The 21,794-nt window shown below is 46.8% G+C and overlaps 2 protein-coding genes across 9 annotated transcripts in view; one reads left to right on the plus strand and one right to left on the minus strand.

The window, feature by feature from the left end:
- Positions 1-13,728, plus strand: part of LOC144174113 (uncharacterized) — a 350,888-nt gene extending 337,160 nt beyond the window's left edge. For all 6 annotated transcript variants that reach the window (XM_077702574.1, XM_077702575.1, XM_077702576.1 and 3 more), the window contains 8 exons: positions 5,222-5,289; positions 5,740-5,906; positions 6,294-6,356; positions 6,968-7,342; positions 8,402-8,584; positions 9,524-9,631; positions 10,555-10,671; positions 11,375-13,728. In XM_077702574.1, the coding sequence (XP_077558700.1) occupies positions 5,222-5,289; positions 5,740-5,906; positions 6,294-6,356; positions 6,968-7,342; positions 8,402-8,584; positions 9,524-9,631; positions 10,555-10,671; positions 11,375-11,733 (1,440 nt within the window). In that variant the 3' untranslated portion in view covers positions 11,734-13,728. The remainder of the gene's footprint in view (positions 1-5,221; positions 5,290-5,739; positions 5,907-6,293; positions 6,357-6,967; positions 7,343-8,401; positions 8,585-9,523; positions 9,632-10,554; positions 10,672-11,374) is intronic.
- A 394-nt stretch (positions 13,729-14,122) lies between these two features.
- Pfk (ATP-dependent 6-phosphofructokinase) overlaps positions 14,123-21,794 on the minus strand; it is a 55,564-nt gene continuing 47,892 nt past the window's right edge. The window contains exons 19-20 of one of the 3 annotated variants that reach the window (XM_077702571.1): positions 14,820-14,955; positions 14,123-14,252 (exon numbers count right to left, since the gene is read on the minus strand). In XM_077702571.1, coding sequence (XP_077558697.1) covers positions 14,178-14,252; positions 14,820-14,955 — 211 coding nt within the window. In that variant the 3' untranslated portion in view covers positions 14,123-14,177. Of the gene's footprint in view, positions 14,956-15,715; positions 18,444-21,794 lie in introns of those variants that run through there. The other 2 variants (XM_077702570.1, XM_077702573.1) reach the window with 2 other exon arrangements.

Here is a 21,794-nt window from a genome sequence, read left to right on the forward strand (position 1 = left end):
GGAGTCCTCTTAATAAGTTCAAAGGACAGGTCAGTGCCGTCGGGTCGCCTCTAATAACTTGGAACGGACCCTGCGGCGCCAATAACCATCCCGCTTATTCACGTATAGAGTTGTGCAAGGCCTCGTCAGTGGGGAGAGCGACAAAGTGCGGTGCCCGAGACGTCAAGCTAGAGACTACGTTTGCAAACGAAGATGGCTACAGGCCACCAATTGTGAATACGTCCAGTGTATGTATACGTATTACCACCCGCTGGACGCTAATACATATGTATGACTGTATCGAAGTTATCGGCTGAGGTCACGGCAGAGAGATCAAAGATCTAATCTGAGATCTCAGAGACGTTTCATTATGGGTACTGAATGGGCAGGTCTGTCATGAGACTCGTATACAATGAATGAAGCGCATATCTTCGACTCGATTTTCATTTCATAAATACGCCTCTCAAGAATTGATTAGTCTTTTTTTTATATTCAAAACCGCTGGCATTCAGAGATAGCCTCTAAAGGTTCACCCTCGTTGGGGAATCGCAGCGGTAATTTGGGAGCATTGGAAGCTTTAATGTCGCTCTCCCTTCGAATCTGGCGCATTATTTATCGGCGATACGAAATCGTCCATTTCGGGAAATAGCTCTATCGTCTATTCGGAGTTTTGCGTGGTGATTCACCAATTCGTAGGTCTTCTGACTTGCATTTATGCGTATACACCAAAATGACCCAATTACAAGCCCCATTCAACATCGGCATGTATACTCGGTTTATCAAAAGTTCTTGCACGGGTACGTAGTTTTTGCACGTGTGTGTGAATTTCGCCAGATGAAAAAAAAAAAAAAACTGGAGTTTATTCCTCTGTCATAGGAATCGGTAAAACGCGAAAGTGAAATGTGCAGCGACGTCTGCACTGAGCATGATTTGCGGGTCGGCGGCTGTCTTGTGGGTGTGCTTGACGAGCGACGTCCTTCTGGCGGGTCACTTCGGCAGAGGTGTACTGGTGTCATTTCCGTGACGGATATGACGTCAGTGAAATCTTGGTGTATCGTTACATAATACACTTTCGTGTTAAAAACATAAAACCCGAAAACAAACAACCCCCAAAATAACGTACTATTTAGTACGAAATGTTGCTTCCCCGCAAGAAGACCCTGTGTGCAGGGGTGCACCCTTTACAGGCCGCTTCTTCGTTGTACTGGAGTCACTTCCGTGACGGATATGTCGTCAGTGGAGTCTTCGTGTATCCAGAAATAAAACACTTTCGTGTTAAAAAAAAAGAACCTAGCTTGTTCCCAGCTTGACGCTATCATTAGCGAGCAAGTAACCACAGTCTTGTCTAGCCGGTCGTTTACAATTAGCATCGCAATCTTTGCGCTATTCGTCCGCTATAAATTCATTTCGTAACGAAGACATCACAGCATGGAGTTCATCTGTAATGTACTCAGTATTCCTCCTTAACGAGACTCGTATCAGAGTACAAGTTGGCCATATATTTGATTGAAGATATCCGGAAGCTCTGAAAAACAATAAATGACACGATGAATACATAATAAAGGTAACATGACCGGTCGTCGAAAAACGCCGTCATTTGTCAAACTAGGAAGATCAATGAACGTTTGGAGTTCGGTCGAAGTTGCGGAAGATTATTGAGCCAACCTTTCGAGGCTATTGCAGCTCGCGACGGCGCGTCGATAGCCTGGGTAGTTCTTGTTTATCTCGGACCAATTAGCGAACGGCGACACGACGTGAACACAGGCTAATTGAATTTCGAGGAGTAGGAGAGCTAGGAATGACCACCATCCGTTTATCTATGCTACATGCTTATTAAAGGCAGGCCCCAGCGACAGTTGTCGTTGCTCAATGCTGCCCGGGAGATAACACCGCCGCTCGACGAACTCAATTGCCCTTTGCGTCTGAAGGCCAGTGACATCGCTCGGCATTCGACTCGCAATGACAGCTTGCTTGGCACTTACTGGCCAAGAGAAACCAGCACTCGTCAACTTGCATCGCGAGAAAGACACAAGGAATCCCGCTTCTGCATTGGGCTAATCAATTAGCCCGCGGCGACAGTCTGCACAGGAGATCGCATGAGCTAGTTGAGCTTGCACTTTTCATATCGTGTGGTTAAGCAATGTGGCCTGAATGTGTGTGGTCAAGCCGTAGACGAATCTTGCATCACCGCGAAGCACTTCCATACTTTCGCATCCCTGGGCATAAGAAGAATTAGGTGTTCTCCACTATTTTTACAGCAGGCTGCCCCTTTTATGTCTCCTTGCACGTCATTTCTGCGCAAGAAGTCGATGGTGTGGCCGCATTTGCGTATGCATAAAAACATTGCGCGTGCGTGATCGCTACGTACGAGTAAAGAGATGCGGTGGCGTGACCTGTAGCGCATGGGTCTTGCTAGTTACTATATACCAGTTAAGTTACGTACATCTCTGACCCAACTAGAGGCCACAAGGAAGCCAAATTAATTGCATTAGCATCCAATATTCGCTAACCTAGTTCATTAACAAAGGTCATCATATTTCAGGACTCAACAGCAACAAAAAAACAATCAGCTAAGCGTTGAATACGCCACTCCTGATTTCGAGGACGGCACGGGCGTAGTTTCGATCAGGTAGATTTCCGCAAATGTTTTAAATAGTAAGAAGCGTTTTAGTTATTTTTAACACGAAAGTGTTTTATTCCGGGATACACAGATTTCAACGACGTCATATCCGTCACGGAAACGACGCCAGTACAACGAAGCAAGCGGGCTGTAAAGGGTGCACCCCTGCACACAGGGTCTTCTTGCGGGGAAGCAACCTTTAGTACTAAAGAGTACGTTATACTTAGGGTTGTTTGTTTTCGGGTTTTATATTTTAACCCGAAAGTGTTTTATGCCGGGATACAGCAAGATTTCACTGACGTCATATCCATCACGGAAATGTACACCTTTGCCGAAGCGACCCGCCAGCAGGGCGTCGCTCGCCAAGCACACCGACAGCCGACAGCACAAGACAGCCGCCGACCCGGAAATCATTCTCATCTGCAGATATCGCTGCACATTTCGCTTTTGTGTTTTATCGATTCCTATGACAGAGGAATCAACCACAGTTTTTTTAATGGGCGAGTCTGAATAGTTGTATACCTCTGACGGGAAACCTTCTGGAATTGGTTTGAGTTTATTCCATTCGTGTGTTCTCTCTCGGTCGTTTGTTTTTATATTGGTGACACGGGCTAAAACGAAATGAATTCTATTTGCACACGCTCACTCCGTGGCCGTGCACCATGGCGGTCGACGTGTCGTGGGGATAGAGCGGGAGGCCAGGCGGGCAGTACAGCTCAAAACGCCGCTTGGTTGTAGCTGCTCGTGATCATTCATACGCGATATCCGCCGCGGCTTCCCTGTGAGAAAAGCGGACGACAAAACATGCGCTCGGACTAGGAGAACGCCACTCACAGGAGGCTAGCTGGGACTCGACTTCCCGGAGCGCACGGCAAAAGCGGGCAGGGGGCCCGAACACTGCCGGAGAATAGTCCAAATAAACTCCCGCTCAGGCGACAAAAGGCTACAAAGAATACTCCCGGCCGCTTTCCCTTCAGAGGTTCGGCGACGCAGAAGCACGGCGATGGAGCCGCCACGACCGCGGAGTTCATCCAGCCGCAGGGGGCTGGCTAGTCCCCAGAAAAGGGGCCTTCACGGTCCACGGGTTTGCTTTCATTTTTGGCCCAGTTTTCGGCACGGAGAGCTCCCGTCCACATTGGCCTCCCCGTTTCTTACATTTCCAATCCCGAGAATTCTAAGTTTGCCCAGTTTTTTTTATCTTAAACTACAATAAGCCAGAGATGGCGGGGAGGCGGTTTTGCTGTCACCCCTTCGGGAAGTGGGAGGGGGAGCGAAGGAGGAAGAAAAGACAGCACGGGGAGGGAGTGGTTGTGAGTTCGCGCTGCCGGTTCGGTTCCCCAAATCGCGCCTTTCGCCGTGCCGCGAGCGCGTTTGCCGGACAAACACACAAACAGAAACGCCCGCGCCGGCTCGCGAAGCGTTGGTCGCCGTCTTGTGCTACAGAACAGGGCGGGAATACGAAAGAAAGCCGCAAGTCTCAGCGCAGGAGGCACGGGGGGAGGGGGAGTGGCCGCTTCAAAACCAGCGTCGCGGGGAGTGGGGGACAATCCGCTTCAAATCGCCTCGCGAACGCGTCTTGACTTGGGGCCTTGAAGCAGCCGCTCCCCTCCGTATGCAGCTCCGCCCTGGACAGCGCGACGCTGCCGACCTGGCTGGAACCACCGCGTTTGGGCAATCAGAAGAGACGCGAGCGGGCGACGACCGAGCGGGCTTTCTTTTGGCCCCCGAGAATAGCGGAATGACGAGGTCCTTAGTCGAAGCACAAGCGCTGCCGGCGGAAGACGGTGCGCCATAAAAGAGGCGCCATCGTCTGCGCGCACGCAGCCGGCAGCACTTTGAAGCCGGGGCTTTCTTCCCAAAACGTGCCCGGGGCACACGCGGGAGCGGGAAATTAAAACGCGGTTGAGAGCCGAGGAGAAGAAGAGAGCTTGGGAGAATAGAGATGATGGGAGAATAGAGATGATGACTTCCTTAGATGTCGTCCGCGAGCCCCTTGTGACGGTGAAAGAAGTGGGCTGCAACAGTCCGGTAGTGTGGAGCCGGCAGTAAATGAAGGGCGAGCTGGAAGACACGTCACGCGGATATTCAAGTCGACGAGGCGCAGTTCCGATGAGGTTCTGTCTCACGCCCCTCAACTGGGCAGACTCGGACTTGCGCCTTCGTATCAAAAACCAATGCATACGCCTCATTGCGTGGAAGATGAATGCTCATGGCACAGTTTTCGGTTTTGGATGCCAGCCACTGGCATCAGAGGAGGGTGCGTGCGACGGGGGACATCTGTTCGCTCTTTGGTACGGGACCTCAAGATGGCGTCTCAATGGTGAGCGTGCATGAGCTCAACCCGCCAAGAAAGGTGGCGAACAAAGCCGAGAGCGATATTTTCGAGGTCTCCTTTCGAGCTATCCGTTTGGGCACATCATCGGTACACGTCCGGTTCTGGAACAAGTGGCTGCGTAATTAATTGCTCCGGAATAAACGATTCCAACTAGGGAGTAGAAAAAAAAAAAAGGAAACGTCGCAGTGATATGCTGGGGTATGAGGGGCAATGGGCACATTTTGTGTTAGTGTTTTCAAAGGACATGTAGCGTCAACAAACGTTTTTCTTCTTTTTTCTCGTTGCAGCTAGACGAGCTATTCTACTTAGGACCATTGTCATCAGACTACAACATGACGCAAGTTTTAGAATTCAGGTGAGTTGCCCTTACGTGCACCATAGTACAGCATCCTAACCGCTCAAATCGCGGCGTTATGACTTGCATTATAACATAAATACGAGATTAGGATACAAGGAAATCACGTTAGAGTGTCTCTGATGCGGCCAACTGCAACCGAAAACGCATAATTCTATATATTTAGTACAGTTAAAGTAACCAACTACGTATGTAATCAGGCCTAGCTGTGCACCTAAAAAAATACGAATGCACTTCCCGTAACATTCGCAATTAAAGTGGCGCAACTAAGCATTTCATAGCGGCGCAGCTGGCATGTGTACAGCAAAAAAAAAAGAGCTTTGGTGCAATCCGTTTTGGTGCGACACTGTTTCGTTTCTCTAGCTAACTATATTTCTCTGAATTCGACTTCCTCTGCTGACCGGTCCTCACTCGCGGATGTGTCTTTCCTCCCTCCCGGCGCCACAATAGCATGAGCGAGGGCAGCATCGGCGTGAGCTGTCGAGTCATCCTGAACCAGCCGCTGTCCAATGCGGCCCACCACGTCGGCCTCGCGTTCATCCAAGTGCTCGAACAGGGCCACGGCATCCTGCCCGCTGGGAACCTACGCGTGGACATACAGTCTCTGCACTTCACCAGTAAGTTCATATTCCGTTCCCGCACGACCTACTTGTCTCGGCTTCGAAGATGTATAAGTGGGGCAGCGTGCTACCAGTGGTGTGGTTAAAAAAAAATGTACTAGATACACTTCGTGCAATCCCCCTTCCTCTTCTTCGCTATGCTTCATAGTACCCACTAATAAACCGCTATTCCCGTTCACGGATTCACTCTGAACACGGATTTGATGTCACCCGCGTGGCATTTTACCTTGAGAATCCGGCCGTGTATCTCTCTAGATGTTTTACGCAGCAATGAAATTGAAGCACCCGGCTTGTAGACCCTGTGATGGATTGTCTTCGGATGTGTCTGTGCTTGTGTTGTAATTACACGCATTGTTGATCAAGTACCCCGTTGTTATTTTCCAGACGTCAAGCCTGGCGTGGTTCCTCCTCCAGTCATGGTCACACACGGACCTTCATACTTCGACGGTAGGTTGTGCTCCTAATTGCGTTGCAGCTGTGAGTCAGTTAAACGAAGCTGTGAAAGGGACGTGACTGACAGCTTCCCTTGTGAATGAGCCTTTAAAAAAAAAGGGGGGGGGGGAAGGGGGATCAAACGTGAGGTGCAGCCAGGGCCGTAGCCAGAAATGTTTTTCGGAGGGGGTTTCGGGTTATGGAAAGGGGTGAGTTCCGCCTAAGAAACCCTACGCCTCTCTTACGCACTGCCTGGAAAATATTCGGGAGGGGTTCAAACCCCCAAACCCCTCTGGCTATGGCCCTGGGTACAGCGTTGGGAAGACCAATGAAAAAAAGGCCGCAAGAGACAAAAATCGTCCTCAGCTGGACTTTTGAGAGGCTACTTTATAATCACTCTCGCCGCTCTTAAGAACATTACAAAGTATGCGCGTAATGGTAAACGTAGTAAACTGCTTCATCAGGTACTTGCTCTCTTCTCATTCGCTGCGGTAGACGGGTAATGGTGATGACAGCCCAGCCGTCTGTCAGATCAATGTTCTACAAGAGGGCGCCTGTGCGTGCTTGACAAGTTGTTGAGCCCTGCCTCTACATGTGTGTGCGTCGTTCTTCCTCGCCTGACGCAGCGGCCTGGTCCCCGTGGTCCCCGTGGAGCGGCGAGTGCGCGGGCCACGACGGCCAGTGCAACCCGATGCGGCTGCAGTCTCGGCGTCGCGAGTGCCGCTCGCACCACGGCCGCGGCAGCCTCCTGCCCGACAACTTCGCCTGCGTCGAGCAGGGCGGCAAGGAGATCGAGTTCAAGAGCTGCCTCTGCCCCACCAGCGCGCCGCCCACGCCGCCGGCCGCCACCAGCACGGACGGCGCCGACGACGACGACACGGACGCCGGGGGAGACGACTCGGCGGCGACCGAAAACAACGCGACCGCGCCGCCGCCGCCGTCTACCAAGCGCAAGCAGGCGCCAAAGGACACGGCTTCGCAGCCATCGGGCCCTGATGACTGTGAGTGCTGCTTCATTGCATCTCAACCGCGGTGCAGTTTCGGCAGCCGATGACCTTGGTCTCTTGTCCTGGGGAGTAAGTAGGAGGCCGTGCGCGACTGTTATCATTCTGGGCGGGGTTCACGCACAGCACAAGTGGCGCCGAATTGGTTGGCCACAAACTCCCTTCGCTTTGGGGCAACGTTCTGCGGGACTGTGGCCGCTCCGATATCTTGCGTTTCCCGACGGGCATCGCGTTTACGCTTTGCGTTGGCGGCGTGATCGTCGCAGGTGGTCTCCTTCCGCCGCATGCGCTATTTTTTCTTTACAAGAGGGCTTCACTGTGCATCACATAATGCGGGAAAGCCATCTTACAAAAACCAAGCTTACACCGATCTTCTTAAAGTCGGCATCACCCCTAAACACAAATGCTTTGCTGAGAAGACATTTTTTTTTTAGTGACAACATGCGCCATCTTTTGTCAAAATGCGAAGCGCCGGAGGCGGGCAGCTGGCCGAAGGAGATAGTGTGCATACAGCGCGGTTGGTTGGTTGTAGTGTAGACTCGGGCAATAACACTGAAACGCCGACTAGTTGGTGACAACACATGACTGCAACTTGAGCGCACGAAAAACGACGACTGAACGGAAAAGGCCCGAAGACAGTGCAGCACTGGTCTTTTTCGTTGAGTCCTCGTTTTTTGTGCGCTCAACTGAGAGCTGAGAGAACGAGCGGCTTTTCGCGTCCCACGGACGCAAAAAAGAAAAAAAAAGAGAAAAACGAGGGTACTCGCCTATTGCCGTAGAAGAAATGAGGAGAAGGGGTTGGTAAGAGGGAAAAAGCGGCTTGAAATGGGGACGAGTTTCAAATGAGGGACAAACCTTCTGCACATTTTTTTGTGTGTGTGTGTGTGTGTGTGTGTGTAGGATTATTAGGCGAACACTGTCAGAGGCAGCGTAGCAATTAAGCATACAGAATATCCAAGGCACATAGTTCACTGCGAAGCTCCTTGTCTGTCGCGTTTAAAAACCTTGAGGTGAGAGCGGACGGAAACGTGAAGGGTGTTTGTCGTCCGTATACAGGGAGGCCGTGCCACCAGTGCCAGCCAGGCGAGATCTGCTTCATGAGCGGCCGGGAGACCAAGCCACACTGCGTGACGCCGAAGGACCCCAGGGACCCCCGCGGCTGCGGCGGGTGGTGCTCGGGACCCAACGAGCTCTGCCGGCGGCTCGACAACATCACCGTCCACTGCGTCGACGACTCCGGTGAGCGCCACTTCTGAGCCCTCAGTTTATGAGTCTCTCAAAACTTCTGCCTCCCGTAGGGCAATCGACCGATTAAAAAAAAAAAAAAAAAAAAAGAAAGAAATTTCACACGAAAAAAAAAAACGATTCCTGGACATTTGCACAATGCCCAGCAGGGAGTCCTGTTCGGTATTCCTTTGGTGCGGCTAAGTTTTCCGTGTACGATAATTGTGCATCGCTGTGGGTACCCTTTCGTATCACTTTGCATTGTATTCCATATGCATACCGTTTAGTTTGAGGACATGTATTCAAGGGCTATTAAGGTGATCTTGGCAGCCGCGCACGTCTCTCAAGTTGCAGGGGCAGAACCAAATAGGTCCCCCGGATGGGGTGGGAAAGGAAGGTAGTTCGTGAAAGGTATCCTAAGGTGATATCCCTAAGGTGATATCACTTTCACGCAATGCGGGTTAAATGTCAGCTGTAGTCTGATCCTGAGTCGACCAACTGGGCGCAAGACATGGTTTAGCTCAATTCGAAATTGACGGACCGGTGGGGTGACGTCAGGAGCGCCCCCCGTCCATTCCCCCTCCCCACTGGTCCTCCGGAACGGGAGTGCGGCTTCACTGCAGAGCTTTGGTGTACCCTGGCATGCAAAAAAGACTACCTACAGGGTGCGCTTGCCGCAGACACGGAGCATCGAGGTCGCCTCGCGCGAACTGCAGAAGCGTTCGACTTGGGAATCAGCGCGCCGAATTTTGTACTCAATAATAATAATAATTAGATGAAGAAGGAGCAAACACACTGTTGTTGTCTAACCTCACCTTTGGTGCTTCTGGCAGCGTAGTCCAAGGAAACTAGATTTTTTATTTATATTACTAAGTAGTTTACTGTTTAGTTATTTTTCATGACGCTTTATACAAGCAGTTGTGACAACGTTCTCCGATAACTGTGTTCTTTCAGAGTGCCTACACGACGAGTGGCGCTGCTCCAACGGCCTTTGCATCCCGGAACAACGCCGCTGCGATGGGCATTTCAACTGCTACGACATGACCGACGAATACAATTGCGGTGAGTGACCTCTAAATGCTGTAAATAGATTGAACAACTGTAAATATTCTTTTTGCACCCGAGTGTTCTCGCCTGCTTTGAATATATTGCAGTTAGTTGGTGGCATGGACTTAGGTGCAGTTATTCGCTTCACTTATTTTTCCAAGTTTCGCAATTCGAAGAGCAGGAGTCTAGTCGTTTGGACATCACCGTGAACCGTGGGACATCATGCATATAAAATGATGTAGACAGCATTAAAAGAACAAAAAAAAAAACGCGAAAAAAATCACAGCAACTGGTCTTTTTTTCTCGTTGCCATTTTTTTTTCTGCCACTGCCTGCTTCACTGCCAGCAGTGAAGCCACTTTTTGCAAATACAGCAAACTCTCGTGTAAGCGAATTTGGGGCTTTCTTTTTGTTGGGTTTCATCATTTACAAGAAAGCAAAGATTTTTATACATTTTAATCGTGGATTTGTTTTAACGAAGTTCGTATCAATGAAAGCCTATTGCACTTTCAGAAGAAGTTGCACACCCTTGTAAGGCTGTCACACCAGATGGTTAGCTGGAGCACTAAACTTTCTTCGTCATTTAAATTTCAGTCACCTGCTTCTCCACCTGTTTTAAGAACCTAAATTTGACCCATTTGAGAACAGTTTTTAGAGGAAATATAATAGACATTTGGGATAAAATGGTTCCTTCACTTTAGTTCTGTGAAAACTGTGGCATCATTTTTGTTTTGTTTTTTCCCCCTGCGCAACATTTGGCCTGAGGAAGCTGGGCAGAAAGGAGAGGATACGACTTATTTAGCCTGTGCTGTTGTCCTGGAAGTTACAATGTAGAAATGCGGGAGTGGCAAAGCAGCCGAGTGCCTAACATATTATTATTTTTTTTTTTTTTCCAAATGCCGTCCTGTGAACGAGCCCTCTTGTTTTGTTTTCCTGCAGAGTGCGGAAGCGATGGATTCCACTGTGGCAACAACACCTCCTGCCTACCACTTGAGCGCCGCTGTAATGGATTTGTTGATTGCTGGGATGGAAGCGACGAGGCTAATTGCACTGCTCGTGAGTACAGCCACACACACGTGGCATACGCACATTCCTCTCATAACTCTGGGTTACGGCATGCACTGCACGTTTATGAAAATAGTGACAGGCCCAAGGGCAGTAGAGAGAGAAACTGCTGCTCTACCCGCATTAACTTTGAAATTAGCACAGCTAAGGCTACAGTAAGTGCCACCCTTTCCCCCTTTTCAAATGAACATGCTATGGGGCACCCCAACTTAACCTACCTAGATCCCCCTAGCTGTGCCCCCAGGTGTTAAGATTTTTTTTTTTTTTTGCGTTTGTTAGAAGCCTAGTAGCTGACACATCCCTTCACTCGGGCCACTTTCTTCTTTACAGGCAAACTCATTGAGGTTCTCGTGAGTTTCTTTAGCATCGTCAGCTGTATCACCTTTGATACATGACCAACATTACTTTCTCTCATATACACAAAGTAGTGCATACCTTAGAAGGGGAACTGGCCAAGGCTTAATTAAAATGATCCACATTAGTTTCTTTCATACACACAAAGTAGGTCATACCTGAAAAGGAGAACTGGCCAAGGCGTAATTAAAATGGCCAATCAATCAACCAATCAATTTCAATTACCCATCAATCTCAAACAGTGATATCTTCAGCTGACATTTCAATTTGCAATGGTCACCCCCATGTGGTCGCTGCTAAAATTTCTCGCCCTGCCGTTCTTTTTTTTTCTTCTCTGCAGTCTGTCCCGCCTCTCAGCACACCTGTAACAGTGGCCAGTGCGTTCCCATGGACAACTTCTGCGACAGCTACCGCGACTGCGAGGATGGCTCGGATGAGCCGCCGGGCTGCGACTCCCCCTGCCTGGCGCACCAGCGGCAGTGCCTCAACGGCCGCTGCGTGCCGGGCGCCGTCTGGTGCGACGGCTTCGACTCCTGCGGCGACGGCAGCGACGAGGCCGACTGTGCGGGCGTGACGCCATCGCGAGACCGCAGCGCCCTCCTGCCAGTGCCGCCTGGCCGAGCGGGGCTTCCCAGGCCACCACCGCACCCACACAGAAAAGCCCACCCACAGGCGCCGCCCACTAGAGGCCGCAGGTGATAGGACTACGGCAGAAAAACAGTGCCCCGCGGACGTGTGCGCGTGTGAACACCTTGTGATGTGGTTTGGGAACAAAAACGTGGAGTGGTAGTCTTCACAGTCATCTATTAAGTCGATGTGGGGGGGTGTCTCTGCAGGCTGGTTGTGCGGTTCGTGAGCGACGTTTTTTTTATTTTTTTCTTCCCAGCCTACTTTATTTGGTCGCTGTTTTTGCAAATGCTGCTAGTATTGTCAGGTTGAGCTTTGGTTGTTACCACCTCCCGACAGAGACAAAAGACAATTTCCATTTTTTTTTCGTTGTTGTTGTTCGAGTGTGGCATAAAATCGTCTCAATGCCTTACCACTCACTAAATGCCCGTGCCCCATACGACCAGCCAGCAGTGAGCACCCCCGAGCTGCATTCCAGTGATGTGCGAAGATGATGTCTTCTACTGTGTGAAGAGGGACAAACGTGCCTGTCTCGCGCAAGAGCCCACTGTTTCACGTTACGGGAAGACCTTGTGTGGAAAACCTCGCCAGCGTCGAGAGTGACCTGCTTGTGTCAGCAAGCAGCCCAGCTATTGGACGCAGCACTCCGCCTATGGGAGTGTTCTCCGATACACGGGGACACAGACGCAAGCCGGAACTGCAGCACACTGGCTCTGTGATGGGGCGCCCCCAATCCGAGCACTTCAGCTGTGCTTGTGTGAGTGTGTTTGGACAAGAAGTGCGTGCGTGCTTGAACTGTGTACAGCTTTTGGACTATAGTTATTTAAGAAGACCAGAGACACTTTTGTGGCATTACGTACTACTACTGTGGCTCCCAAGGAGCTGCCTTCAGCAACAGCCTAGACCTGGATACTGTTCACCTGATTATGAGGAGCCTCTGCCGCCTTTATATCCTCGCATGTGAAGGTTGTTAGCAAGTCTCACCTCTCTTTACAGACCCTCAAAATGTGGCATTTTACGACCTGAACCTATGAACCTAGGCAACATGTCACGCTGATGTTGTTCCAGAAAAGACCACATTTTGTTCCAAAACATTCCATGTTTATCTTACTGTTCTTTTGAAGCTTCAAAGACACACGAGCTGACATGCCATTTGGTTCATTGTTTCACAGCCACGCGGCGTTTACTTAGCTGGAAGTTTTTTTTCTCTGTTAATGCGGTCACATTTATTAAGTGCGGTCAACGTTACAACATGTCACGGCACAAGAAAGCCTAAGCACTGTTTTGTAAGCTGCTACTAGTATGCTAGTCAAGTTTTCCTCACCAAGGAAGCTTAAACGAAGTTTGATTCACAACTGTGCTGTGGCTACGGGCGGTGCTAATGAACCCAGCTGGTTAAACGCTAAGTGTTGAAGGTGTAGTGAACCTTTATTGGTGACTTTCAGCAGCCTCTCAATGTCAGCAGTGATGCCCAGAAAAAGTTAAATGTTCCGTGATTAACTGTCGCAAAACATAAATCTGGGACAATTCACAATTTAAAAGCAATAAATCGTTTACCTCAAGCATTGCAAAAAAGGGAAAAAATTGGTTTTACTCGGCATCCGTATTGCTACAATGCTTGACCACGTTGAACTTGTACATTTGTAATATATCGCAATTGACCAGCTCTACAATTGCAAGCCAGTGTCAGATTCTAAAGCACAGGAAGCCCGATGACAATGTGTCCGTCCCCCTAGGTGCCACTTGCGTGGGCAGTCAAATGTGTTGAGCACGCGATTCACCTTCACGGCCAATGTGTCTCGTTCACAAATAGTTCACGTTGGAGTTTTAGGGTTTGTAGCAAAAAAGGTTCCTATGCAAGAGTGCTTGAGAAGCTTTTTTTGCCGCACACACACACACACACATGCAGACACAACTTAATTATTGCGAAGTTCCAACCCTGAAAATTTTGTTTTGCGCAGTGTTGTTACCATGTTGCTGAAAATGATGCTGAGAGAGTTAATTTATTTTTATTGTATCTCCTTATCAGCCACTATGATGTAATAAATGCTATTATGACTTAAACAACCCTAGTGTTAGCTTGCTCACTAACCAGTTCATCTGATAAGCACCTGAAGAAAAGATGTGCATGAAAGTTTTGATGTTTTACACAGCACACAGGACAACTCCCCTCTTTGTAGACAGTTGGTGAAGCTGCAGTGATTCAAGTGTTCTTAACAGTATTGCTTGCAGTGAAGTGAAGGGTCCAGAATGAAAGCAGCAGATCACTACCACCCTCCTTGCCATTATTGTACTTTCTCACTCTTCCAAGTTTAGCCAGTAATCAATGGTACAATCCAAGTTCCTGCTCCCAATATCTGCAATCAAAAGTGCACTATGCACATTATCGATAATAAAAAAAACTATTGTCACATGACTTGTAATCGGAAGCGGTTGCAGTTTCGTGCACCCTTTGAAACCGAGTTCCTTTATTCAAAAATTCAAAAGAGATCGTGCCCCCCCAGCTGAGACTGACGCTACCCTGACCAAACCTTCTTCGTAGTCATGATAATGCAGACGATTAGAAGTCCCCAGGCGATCTGAAACGAGGGCTATAAAAGAGAAGAGGAGAGAGAGAGAGAAAAGCAGGAGCTGGTATGTAGAGAGAAGCAAAGCAAGGAAAGCACACACATGCAAAATTCGCCTTGATAACCGCTTGCTGGCGAGTAATGAAATTCACATGCTGGAAAGTAAAGTAAAATTCTTGGATACACCGATCCCAACAGCAATTTCTGGTTGGTTTGCCATAAATGCCACGTAGAAAGAATGGACTTTGCACAAACAAAATTCCAATTTCATGCTTCAAATTACTCTGACTGGACACAGGTAACCGCACAAAGTTAGTGAAGATGATAGCAGCACAGGTGAATTCCTTCAAGCATGCAGGAATTTCAAAGTAGCAGAGCCCACAGAGACCGATCACATAGAGCAGAAAACAGAGATTGATGGGCACACCATTTGCACGTTTTGCAAATCTCCTTTTTAAGCGAATACCTACAACGTTGCATCGGCTCTTTTTTTTTTCCCCCTTCACTGGCAACAAACCTAGCCACAAGCATCTTGTATGGCCCCCACGAGGTCGGACTATGCAACGGAGCTACGCGAGAACTGAAACCTACGCTTATGGCCTTGTATTTGGCCTCTTGAGCTTTCCACATCTTGATATTGGGCGGCGGATTTTCGTGCCAGCGACCCAAGTAGTCCATCATGGCGTACAGGTTGACCCACCATGGCACACCTATGGGTATCTTGTACCTGGGAGACAACACGTGCAATCAGCGCTGAGCTCGTGTGAATGCCCTTCTTGGAGGCCCGCTGTCGAACCCTGACAGTAAGTTGAACCCCTGGTAGTATGCTTGCATGGGGTCCTAAACAACAAGCCAACACTGCACTCATTATGTAGTGCTAGTTGTCGACCTCCGAGCAGAATAGACAGCAGTGCTGATTCAGGCATTTCCACTACAACACGTTCGTCTTCCAAGGCGTCTTGGCAATGGTACAGCTTGCCTGCCATCAATGAAAACTGGCAGCAAAAAGCAGGTAGGGAGCAAAAAAGTCGCACAGAATTTTGGCTTTGTTCATGCAACTTTTGAGCACAATGTATTGCTCATCGTTACATCTTTAATGAACTCGCATTACTGAAAAAATAGCCTATTTATTCCTGCTTGGCTGCTCTACGCAGTTGACCATCGGTTGTCTCACTCACCTCACCTGCAGGTTCACACAGGCTTAAAATTCCACTGATGTTCACCTCCACTCAACTTTCATGAGTGATGTGTGAAAGCATCAATGTGAGCCATGGAAATGTCAACTAACGGGCAAAATCTGGAGACAAAATTTTAGCTCTACTCAACTTTCCAAGCACATCCACCGTTGTATTTGATGCACTGGCTGCCAGCCTGATTTTGGCGATTTGGTTTCTGGCTGACAAGGTTGATCGGAGACAATGCGTGCTGATTGGAAACATCAGTGAAGACGCAGGTACTATCATCTGATGAAAAAATGACGCCATGGATTGGAAGATAATAAACATAAATTTTAATGCCCGACATTCCAACACTCCGACAAAACTTGTTGGGTTAGCCACAACCACGTGCAAGGCCACAGCACACTGGCCTGAGCATTTCGAACGACAGCAACTTCACTTCACTTATAATGAAATATGCTGCCTTTATCACAGGCTCTGCTATATTGCTTCATGCTAAAAGAGCCAAAGGAAGAGGCTTCCTAAAGGAGCCATGAAGACAAAGTACAACTTTGGTTCATTAGAAAGACTGCTCTGCCCCAATAACAATAACAATTTTATCGCAAACTTTCAACAAATAATGGAGATATTAATTAAGAAAAATAGACGAAGCAGAGGCAATCCCCCGGCCACTTTACAGCAATCTCTCTATGACATCACGGAATCTTGTTTGAGCGACTGGAAGCTGCCGACATACGGCACTGCCAAGAAAGAAACTTGACTGGGAGATTGTAGTGTGTCCTTTAGTTTCGACTGACCGCATCTCTCGGATGCTAACTTGAAGTTAACATGCTGATAACTGCTTTTAGTGCAGGCCTGTGCAAGGGGGGACACTGCTCTTAAAGCAGCTTCCTTTAATTGTGAAGTAAACTCTGCGAAACTTGTCAGACTTGCTGCTTTTTTCCCACTGATTTCAAATGTGCCATTATTTTTTCAGTTGGTCAATTAGTTACCAAGATAATTAGAGATAATTAGCCATTTTGGGAGGAACAATCGACAAAACAGTGTTGGTCATAAAACTGTAATCTTTATATTTTCCAATACTATGAACCCTGGTGAGTGCAATAAGACAATCCGTTTTTTGATGCACCGCTTGGAGCTAATTTTACAGCTCATTAAAGGTTGGTGTTTGAAATGGGCACTCAAAATGGTTCCTTGCCACTGGTGCCACTAAAAAATAATGGCACATTTGAAATTGGTGGGAAAGAAACAGCAAGACTGACAAGTTTCGCACAGTTTACTTCACAATTAAAGGAAGCTGTTTTAAAAGCAGCATCCCCCCTTAAGTCACTCCTGCCCATATAACGTCGCTGTAGTGCAAAACTTGAAAGTTTCGCAGTATTTACTGCATCTTTTTTGTTTAAAAAGAACATTTTTCATGGCCGTAATGGGCTGAGTGAGTTACCAAAGGCTAGTGAGTGAACAAAGTTGTGTTTTGCCTTCACGACCCTTTTAACAGCAGAATAGAAAGCCCCATTCCTAGTAAAAAGTTATTCACAATGTTGTCTTATAATCTCTTTAGGAGTAACATGAGAGCACAAAAAGAAATTGTACAATGACGCAAAATGGTGGGGTGTTGCACAAGGTGGTGAGAACATGTGTCCACGCTTCAAGGTAACACACAAAAAAAGCAAAGCCAAGCACCATGCATCATGCAATACACCGCTCTTGTAGAAATGGTATAGTGCGGTGGATGTGATAATTCCCAAATGATTGCAGAAGTACACAAGCCTGGAATAAAATGCTTTAAAAGGACAGGTGCAGATTTCTCCAAGTTTAGTGCAATCTGCCTATATTCAGCTACAGCTGACAACTTACTCCAAATCCAAATAATCCAGAAGTGTTGAAAAGTGGGCCCTCACAATTTTGAGAATTAAAACCAGCCAAAATGATGCAACCTTAAGATGTAGAGTAATTTTTGTCGCACCTTATTGAAGTGATGGCTGTCTTAATGTCTGAAAGCTTCATCAGGAATTCATGTCACTTTCAAATGGGCCAGCATTCGATAGCTTTTAGTCAGAACAGAACTGGCTGCCTTTAGGTGTACATTTATGTAAGCAAGACAAGGTAAATTGTTGAAGCAGTGAAACTGATAACAAAAAATTGTCCCCTGCCTATCTCATTTTATTTTTGGCGATTTCTTCCACACTGAACTTTCCACTGCCACAAATGCTTCTGTGGCCTCTTCAGTAATGGCCACGGATGGCCATTACTGGGCGCTTCTTTAGGGGTGCCCCCAGAATATAACTAAATGCCTGCTTTAACAAAATGCTGCACATAACAAAGCAAGTCACGGTGGGCACAACATGCTTCTGTGCAGTCATGCTTGGGTTATTAAAAAGTAGTTGCATGCATTAGACTGCTCAAACGATAGACAAAACGCCCAACAGGAGCTTCACTTTCTGTTTGGGACAACTTAGCTCATCTTTTGTAGACAGCTTTGTAGAAGTGAAGAAGTGCTTCACTTTTCACTTCATTCCGATGCTCACATGAAAGAGCCTGTAACAAGACTCCCTTTGGCAGATTCCCACAAAGCAGACAAGAATTTTATCACGTGAAAGTCACCATGCTGCCACCAGCCGCTGTTATCGGTTTTGCTTGCAATGATCTTGCCGGAAAGTTGGCAAATATTTAGCAGCAAATGCCTTCACAGCCACCAAGGCAAACCAATTAAGTGGTTATTGGTCCTCTAACAAACACAGCCACTGATAGTGTCCAGAGTTCACGCTTGCACAGTGCTTGGAGACAAGATTGGGGCCACAACACGACAGCAGCCAGGCAGGGCAGTGCACTGCTAGTGCAACGCGTGGGGCTCTGTACAAGCGGCAACAGGCACTGTTTGTTCCCAACCTGGTCGTCTTGCCCAAGCCCCTACTTGACTTCGGTGTCAACTTCTGAGCTGACTGTCAATTCGGCATCTTCGAAGTGGACGGAAAGGATCCTTAGGAGGCCACGGACCTGCTTAAGCCACCACGTCTCTGTTGTGCCTATTCTGCACCTAAGACGAGAGAGGAAATAAGTGAAAACCACGCTAGGTGCAGTGATTCTGCCAGGGCTGGTAGCAAAGTCAAGTCTAGGTCACCTATGAAGGACATGGAAAACTGATCAGGACTTCCAGGTAGCCGTCAAGCATCCTGCATACACAAGTTCTGGCATTTCGCTTCTTCTAGGGCGTTTACAGCATTGCACAGAAATGAGCCCGGTACTTCCAACAAAATATTGCTTAGCACTCCAAGAGTATTAACGCAATTGAAAACTAATATGCCCGACTAAATTATACTTAATTTAATTGCATATTGAGCTTTTCTAAGACTTTAAAATTTCAATTTCATACTGTACAATTGTGATACATACAACTTGATCATAGGCATATTACAGTACAACCTCGTTACAACAGACCATGATAGTGATCATGATTTCAGTCTGCTATAAAAGAAGTATGAACAATCCAAATACTGTTACTACAGACTTTTACGGAATCATGGATGAAGTCTGTTATAACAAGAGTTTGAACTTTTCAACTGTTGAAAAGAAATCACACAATACTAAAAGTATGCTGGTCATTTCACAAGATTCAGTTACAACTTAGACAGGTTGGTATTTTAGGCCAAGAAACCCTCAGGATGACTTGTGTTTTTCAGCAGTTTCTTCCTCTTGTGACATTGTGAAGCACATCACAAAATCACATGGATGACTTCTTACATTTGTTGGGCTCCTGTTGTATTGCACCCCCTCAAACTTTTGATTCACTCATACTAATATTACTCTTTCCGGTCTTCAACCTACACTTGCATTTCTATTGTCTTCACATGAATATAAATGAAATGCAAGTAAAGATCTCATTGCTAAGCTTGGAGATTTAACCTTCTATAATGTATGAGGGCAAACGTTTTTTTGTTTTAATGATGGTAACTTTCATATATAAGCATCTCATCTGTTGCACTATAACACTTAAATTCTAAATCCTATCACTTGACTGCCAGGACATCACACTTGTGCATACTGCAAGTGGGTGCAAGAAGTTTCACTTCTACTAATTCACAATTATTTTTAATTGTTGCAAATTGTTTTTGTTTGATCACAAGTGTGAGGTAGAAGCACAAACTCTGAAAACGTACCTAACAAATGAATGGTTGGTTGCCTGCACTTGAAAAGTCCACTTTAGAAATGCAAACGTGGACTTGTTAACCTTTCAAACTGGTCTGTTATATCCGAATGTATGTTGTAACAGAATCTGCAGTAAAGGAAGCTTAATCAATGGTACAGATAGGAAGACCAACCAAGCATTTCAAATCAGTATGTTGTATCCAAATGTCTGTTGTAAGCAGATCTGTTGTAACAGGGTTTTACTGTATCACTGGCACGTCAATGAAAGATATTGTTGATGCAGTTAACATAAGGTGCTGTGAAGTTTTCTTGATGCTGGCTTTGCCAAAAAATTAATGCTTTGGTGACGGATTTCTCCCTCTTTTGGCTCCCCACACTGGGGGCTTGTCTCAGCAAATGGACAGCGAGTGTTGGCATCAACACCACAAGCTCAATGAACCCACAGTGTTCAGCCAACATGCGCCCACCAGCCCAGCAAGAAGTGTGGAACTAATTTAACCGGCAGCATTGGAAATACAAAAACGGAAACGAAACACGAGAAGGAAATACGTTTTAACAAAATAGTGGTCATTCAGTCGTATGCCTCATGTCCCATTACATTTGCGCTGCTGTTGACAATTGTGTTTGTTGATAGTTCCAAACTAAATCAGGCGCCCCATTTATTCTGTTTAATGCACAAATGGTGTGACTGCAACCACCTGGAAAGCAAATCTCCTGCCTTGTAAGTTTAACGCTCCGAGCTGGACAGTTTAAAATCCATCATGAAGGCTTCTCCACCACTGCAAAACAACATTCCATGCCAATTCTTACCTGCAGCTGCATGCGAACTGCGGAAGTTGGACGGTCTGCCTAACTTGCCACTTTGTGAAGTTGCACATCATATGTTATGCGGTATACAAGCAACGTATAATTGACATAAAATACTTAATAAGGAATGAATGACTGGAAAATACTTTTACGAACACATATCCCTTTTACCACCAAATTTTTCATTCCAATAGTCCCATCCTATGCAGACTACACCAAACTATGGCTTTCTGTCCCCCTTCCAAGTTTAGTGAAATGAAGCACCTATACTTTTCATGCTGTATGCATACTATGCTGAGCCAAACATTTTGTAATAATACATATATGCATCTCTGCTTATCTGAACTAGATAAATGATGAAAGGTATTTTTTTCACAGCAACGCATGCAAATTATGATACAGAAAAGCAAGAAGTGATGCAACGAACTGTTCCACTGACAGTACCTTTACTGGCCTCTGCACAGGACATGAATTGACACATCTTAAGTTCAATGTACACAATTCCAGCAGAAGTTATTGCATCTGTACCTAACTCCAAGAGTTCAGTGCAAAAAGATGCAAAAAGGCCCACTCGGCATGAAAGATGCAAGAATCCGAAGTTTCCCATGTGTGTCATCTAGGGGTGGGTGGTTGAGTGATTAGCCTTCAGAGAATTAATCGATTGATGCTTTAGTCACGATTAATTCTTTTAACCTTGCTAAAGTCGTGTGAGCGACGTGAACCAACAGTGCCATGTTAAAATTCTGTGCAAGCATGTGGAGGCTCATAATTGTGTTCAAATAACGCGCCTTGCGTCACAGCAGAGATGATGCAAGTATGCTCAGAGATTATAGTGATGAAAACTGCAAAGTGATGGCCAAGACAATTGGTAAAATGTCTATTCCTAATACAAATACGCGCAATACAAAAACAAAACTACGAGCGAGCTCTCACACCGCATTACAGCTGGCATAAGTAAACCACAATTAATTGGCGCCCCTGCGATTACGGAGAGTGCCGATGATCTCGATTCAAAAATAGTGCGAATGACAAACGTTCTGATGAGCCTACCGGCAACATCAGTATCCGGACCCATATTCGCTTACCTCACCTGGAATGTTTGTAAACAAGCCTAGAAGCATACTGATACTAATTTAGTCTAATATTATTAATAATTTTATTGAGATATCTTTTTCATTTTCCTTCACAAACCAACGTAACATAAACTGATCAACAAACTCATTAAAGCCTACAGATTAATCGGATTAAAATTTGTAATCAATGCCCAGCTTTAGTATTAACACAACTTTTCTTCAGCTTTCCATCACTTGATCCTTTTATGTACGTAGTCTGTGTAGGGTGTGATGGCAGCTCCAAGTTGTGGTTGTTGAAGCCATGAAGGAAGAAAAGAACTTGGGGGGGGGGAAGGGGGGGGGGTAGTAAACTGTCGATAAGA

This window comes from Haemaphysalis longicornis, unplaced genomic scaffold (assembly GCF_048455015.1).
Source record: "Haemaphysalis longicornis isolate Haplotype H1 unplaced genomic scaffold, Haemaphysalis longicornis Haplotype H1 scaffold_3, whole genome shotgun sequence".
NCBI lineage: Eukaryota > Metazoa > Arthropoda > Arachnida > Ixodida > Ixodidae > Haemaphysalis > Haemaphysalis longicornis.